This window comes from Aquarana catesbeiana, linkage group LG01, assembly GCF_042186555.1.
Source record: "Aquarana catesbeiana isolate 2022-GZ linkage group LG01, ASM4218655v1, whole genome shotgun sequence".
NCBI classification, from domain to species: Eukaryota; Metazoa; Chordata; class Amphibia; order Anura; family Ranidae; genus Aquarana; species Aquarana catesbeiana.
In genome coordinates this window covers 127,647,238-127,655,871 of record NC_133324.1, presented here as the reverse complement: position 1 = coordinate 127,655,871, position 8,634 = coordinate 127,647,238, and the positions used below count along the sequence as shown (strand labels likewise).

Genomic DNA, 8,634 nt, shown 5'->3' with positions numbered 1-8,634 from the left:
CCATCCCTGTGTACACTCCATGTGTTCGTATACTGCCCCCCCCATGCCTGTGTATACTCCATGTGTCCGTACACTGCCCCCCCATGCCTGTGTATACTCCATGTGTCCTCAAAGGGGGAGAGGCAGAGGAGGGGTGCTCTTTAGACCCCCTGAGCAAACCTCAAAAAAGCAATGATGACCATCTACCAGTAGGCGGGAGGCTGCAGGCCTTCTTGCCAGGTTGGGAAAAAGCAACAAAAAGCCTATTTGTTCTGAATCTAATCAGTCAAGGATATCAGCTAGAATTTTCAGACACCCCCAAGCCGGTTTTACATTACAAACCTTCTGTCTCTTCTGAGAGAACTGATGCAACAGGGTGTTATCTCTCAAGTCCCGAAGGACAAGGAAGGGAGGGGTTTTTACTCCCACTTTTTCTTCATCAAGAAACCATCTGGGAAATTTCATCTGATTTTCAACCTGAAGATTCTGAACCAATCTATAAAGTACAAAAGGTTCCAGATGGACACGATTTTCTCTGTGAAAAATGTACTCACCCCCAACTGTTACATGGCATTCATCGACCTGAGGGATGCTTATCTCCATATACCAATTGCAGCTACATCGCAGAAGTTCCTGCGACAGGCAGTCGATTTGGGGGGGGGAGGGGGAGATTGGGCACCTTCAGTTCAGGGCGCTGCCCTTCGGCCTTTGCTCCCCTCCCAGAGCGTTCACGAAAGTGATGGCAGAAGCTCTGGAGTCCCTGAGCCTGAATGGGATCTCCATAGTGCCTTATCTGGACGATCTACTTCTGTTCGCAGAAACAAAAGATCAGGTAGAGGTCAATCTACAAGTAACCCAGGGACATATAAACAGCCTAAGCTGGCTTCTGAATCTCCAGAAATCAAATCTGATGCCATCTCAACGAGTGAGGTTTCTGGGATACGAAATAGATTCAGTAGAACAAAGAATCTTCCTCCCATAGGAGAAGGTAGAAAAAAAATGCAGTTGGCTCTAAGAACACTTCAAACCAACACAGAGGTTTCAGTAAGGAAAGCCATGTTAGTTTTAGGTCTTTTACCACAGCAATCCCTTCAGTGCAGTGGGCCAGGCAGACATTCTACTGAATTGGACATACCGGGAACCTCTGGAAAAGAAGTTCAAAATAGGAACAAGGGCAAAAAGGTCACTTTGGTGGAGAGACCAAGGGAACATCTCAAAAGGACTCCCCTGGACTTTTCCAGTAACGCAGAGAGTAACGACAGATGCGAGCGCATGGGGGTGGTGAGCTCTCCTGGAAGTGCAGACAACACAGGGAGTTTGGTCCAAGCCAAAGGCAAGAAGGTCCTCAAATTGGAGGGAGTTAAAGGCTGTCCATCTAAGCCTCCTATTCTTCCAGCAGGCCCTAAAAGAACAGCATGTCCAGGTGTTGTCAGACAACATGACGGCAGTATTATACCTAACAAAGCGGGGGGGGGGGGGGGGGGGGGGCACAAGGAGCAAGACCCAGATGGAACTAGTTCATCAAATACTGAGTTGGGCAGAGGACAATTTGGTCTTGCTGTCCGCAGTCTATCTGAAAGGCACGGAAAACACCCTAGCAGACCTTCTCAGCAGAAGGAAAGTAAGGGAGGCGGAATGGTCGATAAACCAGGAGTTATTCTAGACGATCACCGAGAGTTGGGGCCTTCCTCAGGTGGATCTCTTTGCAAACCAAATAAATGTAAAAACCTCAGCCTTCTTCTATCTCCAGAGACAGGATCAAGCGCTTGGAGTGGACGCATTAGCTCACAAATGGGAATTCCCCCTGTCTTACGCTTTCCCCCCATTTCAGCCAATACCAAGAGTGTTGGCAAAGTTCAGAACAGAGTCCACCGATCTGATCCTAATTGCTTCCTATTGGGCAAAGAGACCCTGGTTCTCAACCCTATTGAATCTCTCAGCAAAATCTCTCTGGAAAATACCAATCAGGGAGTACCTTCTGGGTCAGGGTCAGATTCTCCATCCAGATCCAGCGTATCTCAATCTAACCGCCTGGTTTCTGAGGAAGAAATTCTAAGGAAATGGGGGCTATCAGAAAAATTTATCAACACCCTTCTAGCAAGTAGGAAGAAGGTCACCAGGGCTATTTACTTCAAAGTCTGGAAGTGTTACAATACCTGGTGTTCCAGCAAGAACTTTAATTTTGTTCGCTCTATTTCAGTTTTAGAATTTCTCCAGGAAGGAATAGAGAAAGGTTTAGCAGCAAGTACTCTCAAGAGGCAGGTAGCTGCATTATCAGTTTTTTTGGAAAAAACCCTGTCAAGGGAACCCTTGATAGTCAGATTTTTTTAAGGCTTTGGCAAAAATTAGGCCTAGGCCTCTTATCAATTTTTCCAAGTGGGATTTATCTTTGGTTCTTCAGGGACTTACCAATTCACTTTTCAAACTGCTAGAAGAGAAATCTTTAAGATTCCTAACCCTTAAAACAATTCTGGTTGCAATGACGTCTGCACGTAGAATCAGTGAAATACAGGCATTATCAATCAAGGAGCCCTTTATGAGATATCTCCCGGACAGGATAGTGCTGAGGACAGATCCAGCCTTCCTACCTAAGGTGTCCTCGGTTTTTCATTGCACACAGAAGCTCATACTCCCTACTTTCTGTCCTATGTCCTCTGGGCCAGGAAAAGAAGCCTTCCATACTCTGGACGTCAGAAGGTGCCTCCCAAAGTATTTGGAAGTAACAAAGAATCTCGGAAAGTCATCTTCTCTTTGTCCTAATGGAAGGAAGTCACAAAGGGGATAAAGCTTCCAAAAGTACCCTAGGAAGGTGGTTAAAACAGGCTATTAAAGAAGCATACCTGTCCTTTGGGTTAGATCCTCCGGAGATTATATTGCCTCACTCTACACGGGCAGTGGCGGCTTCATGGGCAGAGTGGGCCGGGGCAGCACCAGAGCAGATATGCAAGGCTGCCACGTGGTCCAGTTTTTCAACCTTCATAAGGCACTACAGGTTGGACCTACTGTCAGCCTCAGACCTGTCCTTTGGCAGGAAGGCTTTACAAGCAGTGGTCGCACCCTGAATTAAGTTCTCAGTTATCATCTCCAAGGTGCTGTCCTGAAAGGCGAAGGGAGAAAACCTTAGTTAGACTTACTGGTGACGGTATTTCTACGAGTCTTTCAGGACAGCAGCCTATTTCCCTCCCTAGGTTATTATGTATAGTTTAGAATTGTTGGGCTCGGTAATTCTGTTTATCTTCCAGCATGTCAGAGGAATTCTCGATAACAACTGATGGCATGGTGGAAGCAGATTTTAACCGCTTCAGCCCCGGAAAATTTTACCCCCTTCCTGACCAGAGCACTTTTTGCGATTTGGCACTGTGTCGCTTTAACTGACAAATGCACATTGCACCCAAACAAAATTGATGTCCTTTTTTTTTCCCCACAAATAAAGCTTTATTTTGGTGGTATTTGATCGCCTCTGCAGTTTTTATTTTTTGCGCTATAAACAAAAAAAGAGCGACAATTTTGAAAAAAAATGCAATATTTTTTACTTTTTGCTATAATAAATATCCCCCAAAAATCTATAAAAAAAAAAAAATTTTTTTTACTCAGTTTAGGCCGATATGTATGCTTCGACATATTTTTGGTAAAAAAAAATCGCAATAAGCGTATATTGATTGGTTTGCGCAAAACTTATAGCGTCTACAAAATAGGGGATAGTTTTATGGCTTTTTTTATTATTTTTTTTTTACTAGTAATGGCGGAGATCTGCAATTTTTTTTTTTTAATTTTATTTTATCAGGAATGCGACATTATGGCGGACACGTCGGACAATTTTGACACATTTTTGGGACCATTGGCATTTTTACAGCAATCAATGCTATCAAATTGCATTGATTACAGTAAAAATGTCACTGGCAGTGAAGGGGTTAACCACTAGGGGGCTGCGAAGGGGTTAAGTGTGTCCTAGTTTGTGTTCTAACTGAAGGGGGGAGGGGACTGTGCAGGGGAGATGACAGATCGCTGTTCATACTCTGTATGAACAGACGATCTGTCTGTTTTCCCCTCAGAGAACCGGAAACTGTGTGTTTATACACACAGATCCCGGTTCTCGGGGTGCTCCAAGCGATCGTGGGAGCCCGGCGGTGATCGCGACCGCTGGGCTCTCGCATCAGCTCTATGGGCGAGGACGGGGCGCGTACGCGCCCCTAGTGGCCGTCTATGTTACCGATGTAACATGACGGTGCTTCGCGCAGCCGAGCCATGTTGCAGCAGTACAACTGCGGCGGCTGGTCAGCAAGCGGTTAAAGGGGCGTTGTCACGCAGTGTTTCCTGTTAAGAGGTGGAGCTATGCTCTCTCCAAGGTGCTGTCCTCAAAGGCTTGTAGAAATACTGTCACCGGTAAGTCTAAGGTTTTTTAAATTAATTAAAATATATTTTTCCCAAAAAATTGCGTTTGAAAAACTACTGCGCAAATACCGTGTGACATAAAAAATTGCAACGATCACCATTTTATTCTCTAGGGTCTCTGCTAAAAAAAATATAATCTTTAATGTTTGGGGGTTATAAGTAATTTTCTAGCAAAAAAATACTGATTTAAACTTGTAAACAGTGCCAGAAAAGACCTGGTCTTCAAGTGGTTAAAGGGAAAGTTCACCTTTACCACAAAACTCTCTATGCAGATAAGGGGTATCTGTAGATAAAAACAAACTGTGCAGCACTGACCAAAGTTGAATAAAGCCCTTGCTTCAGGTGTAGGCCATGTACATACCCTATGAAGCCTGACTGGAATACTCCCAGGACGTTGCTAAGCAAGGCCTAGTCGTCACTGCTCACCTCCACCATCACAGGAGTGAGCTCTCCAATACTGAGCTCAGAGCTACTGCATCATAGGAGAGAGAGTATGTGAGGGAGTTTGACTCAGAGAAAGAGCTCATTCCTGTGATGGTGGATAAGGATGAGCTCCGGAGTATTCGCACAGCCCACGTGCAGAGCCCGCTAGGAAGTCGGCACTGCGGAGCGCTAATCACATGAGACATTGTCCAGATGCGCGGCTGCAGAGATCAGGAAATGTCTCACTGCCTGTGATTAGCGCTGTGCAGTGCTGACTTCCTGGCAGGCTCTGCACGTGCTTTTTGCGAACACGCCTGAGCTCATCCTTTATGGAGGTGAGCAGTGACAACTAGGTCTCACTTAGCAACGTCCTGGGAGTATTCCTGTCAGGCTTCATAAGGTATGTAAATATAAATGAGCAGCGCTGTGAATAAATGTATAGTTGTGCAAATATCCCAGTGTAAATAAAATAAATAGAACCCAATCTAAATGGATAACATAGTTCCTGAAATCAAAACATAGGGTGTTTGATAAACAGTCCTAACACATTGAATAAAGTCCAGATGGATATAGTGAAAAGACATAGGCACAAGCCCCAGTCTGAAGGCAGGAATGCAGATAAAAAAGTTGATCCTTCACCGCACCGCTGTGATAACTAGAAATGAGATGTGCGCTTACCAGACGGCAAGCATAAGAGGGCTTGTGACCTTAACCCGGTCAGGGCCTTTCATAAGATGAAGACAAACGGCATGCCACTTCATATACCATGGAATAATAACCCGCTGTCCACCAAGTACCAGGCAATCCCTCTAGCATAGGGATGATAAACTCCTAGCCGGCCAATGAGCAGCACCTTGTCTTTGCTAAAGAGCCTCACCATGTCCACCTAGATGGAGTTCCTGACCAGCACAGGAACTTCCGGGTGCCATATAATTCATAAGGTATGTAAATGGCCTATAGCTTAGGGTATTATTCATCTTTAGTTAGAGCTGCACAGTTTGCTTTAATCTACAAACATCCCTTACCTGCATAGGCAGTTTTTTTGTAAAGGTGAACTATCCCTTTAATGGTCCATTTTCATAGTGAAGCTGATCAGGCTGTTTGCTGATGTGATTTTTATTTTTTATTTTTTTTTGTGCAGGTTCCCTATGGATCTGAACAGTGCCAGCACCGTTGTGTTGCAGGTCTTGACACAAGCAGCTAGCCAAGATTCCGCTGTACTGAAACCGGCTGAGGAGCAACTCAAGCAGTGGGAAACACAGCCTGGCTTCTACAGCGTCCTACTGGTGAGACCTTCCTTACACACTATCCTTGGAATACATAAAGACTGGTGCAGACAGATTTTTACAAGAGTGTCTTGCATGCATTCTAAAAGTAGTGCACTGTGCTCCAGTGGTGTAACTAAAACCTTCAGGGCCTCGGTGCAAGAAACCATGAAGGACCTCCCTCCATCCCCCCCCCCCGACTACCGACTGGGGCCCTTCCCTTTGAGCCCAGTGGTGCAGCACCAGGGCCAGGTCACAAGTGCAACCTTTGTGACCCTTGTAGTTCTGCCACTGATGTCAGTAGTTTTATTTATTTTTTAATTTATTTATTTTGTTACCATTTTTTTTTTTTTTTTACATTATAATTTTTAAAAATATTTTTAATATTTGATCCCCATTGGGGGGCTTTGGTGAGATATCAGAGGTCTAAACAAGCCTCTGATGTTTCCCCTTTGAGAAAGAGATAGGAGATTGAGGACACAGCCCTTAATCTCCATATCTGCAACCTCAGCTGTACAGAATGAATGGACAGGAGCAGCTCTTTACAGAACCTTCTGTTCATTTGTGAACTGAAGCATAGTAAACAGTTTACTATGTTACAGTTATGAATGAATAGACTCAATGATTGGTACGGATCACTGACTCTCCATTCAGAAAAGGAAGTCGTTTACCCATTTACCAGCCCCTGCCCTGCTTTCCATCCTGACAGATCCCCTGCAGCATGAGGGGGATCAGGGGGAGGGAGCCAGAAGAGTACACGGGGGGGGCAGCAGAAAGAAGCTAAATAGGAGGATTGGCGGGGGCAGCTGCATATAGAGGAACTGATCTCCCCATTTTCCTCCTGAAGCCGCTAAATGCCTGCTTCTCCTGGAGAGATCAGTTCCTCTATATGTTGCCGCCCCCTCTGCTCCTCCTATAAAGGCGTACAGGAGGGCCAGGTCACAAATGTGACCCCTGTAGGTACGTGGGGTCACAATTTGCCCAAAATGTACCTGTCTAGAACTTGTACTTGAATTTGGCGCAAGCCGCAGCATTTTTAGAATGCACATGAGACCCTTTCGCAAAATCTGTCTGCCCCAGGATCTCTCTCTGTACACCAAAAGAGAATTGGTCTTTATTTAACTCCACTTTCGTAAGATACAAACTGCCTGTATTTTATTTTGAGTGATTTTGCTTTCGCTGCTCAACAACCCGATTTCTTCCACACACCCCCGGCAATGGCGCCCCCCAATGTATCCAGAGCTCCGCTTGCCCATCTGTGGTCCTGAGACCAACATAGCGGGGTGCCTATGCTCCTCTTTTGTTGCTGACCCGATAAGCGACGTGTTTGACATCACTTCCTGGTCTTCCTGGACTTTCAGTGTCCCTGTCCAGCATGGCCGGGAAAGAATATAATGCAATGCGATCTGCTTTTCATTATATTCAGTGGAGCACAGGGGAGACCTCCAAGGAAACTGGATGTTTCCTTAAAGAGAACCTGTCACCATAAAATCATCACATAGGGGACTTTTGGTACCCTATGTAATGGAAAAAAAAGTTGAGTAAAAAAAAAAAAAAAAATTTTAAATTGTAAAAAATTAAAGTTACACCCAAGCACATAAAATGCCCCCCCCCCAATTTTTTTTTTGTGAGACCCCCCCCCCCCCCCACATACACGCAGGTACGAACGTAAACGCACACGTTGGGGGCTCCTACGCAGGAAAACATTGATTGCAATACACATGTTGCATATCGATGCTAAACTGATGACCTATAGGGGGCTTTTAAAGTGTCGCCCATGGAAAATTGAGGGTACTGAAGTTTGTCGACATTTCACGGGGGCACGCAAGCTTAAGGTTTAAAATGTTGGGTATCTATTTATTTGGTGCAACTTTGTTTTTTATATTTTACCAAAAAAATTTGGGTTATTCCATTTTGTGTGTCCTAAAATTAACTTTAGTGTATTTTTTACAGAAATTTAGACATTAGCGGTAATATTGTTTGACATAAAAATTGGAACTACCACTATTTTATTCTCTTAGCCCCCATTCACACCTATGCGAATTAGATGCGGCTTACACTGCATCCAATTCGCAGGACATTTTAAAACACATTAATTTGAATGTACCTGGTTCACATACGTGCGTTGCATTCGCACTGCGCATCACATTTTTTGGGCATTGTGGTGCGAACTACAAGCCTATTATCTCCTATGGGAACGTATCTGATTCGCAGATGCATTGCGTTCTGAATTTTCTCCTTCTCCTCACTACACCTCCCTCTCTCCCCCCCCCCCCCCCCTCCCCCTCTCCCTGCTCACTGATCCGCAGCTACAACGCAGTGAAACCTTTGAACAGCAGATTTTTATCTTCCCAGTGAAACCTGAGCTTCAATTCGCACCGCACATGTGTGAACCCAGGCTCAGGCAGGGGTGTCGAACTCAATTTCATCGTGGGCCGCATCAGCATTATGATTTTCCTCAAAAGGGCCGGTTGTATCTGTAAGATTAGATGTCCAGCACATCCCGTCCCCTTACATTAGATGTCAAGAATCACCCCACCATCAGAAGTTGAGTCCCCTACTACCTCTAACATCA

The 8,634-nt window shown here is 45.0% G+C and overlaps 1 protein-coding gene across 1 annotated transcript in view; it reads left to right on the top strand.

The window, feature by feature from the left end:
- IPO11 (importin 11) overlaps positions 1–8,634 on the top strand; it is a 677,548-nt gene that overhangs the window by 1,609 nt on the left and 667,305 nt on the right. The window contains 1 exon segment of the mRNA XM_073623616.1: positions 5,936–6,080. Within this exon segment, the coding sequence (XP_073479717.1) occupies positions 5,943–6,080 (138 nt within the window). The 5' untranslated portion in view covers positions 5,936–5,942.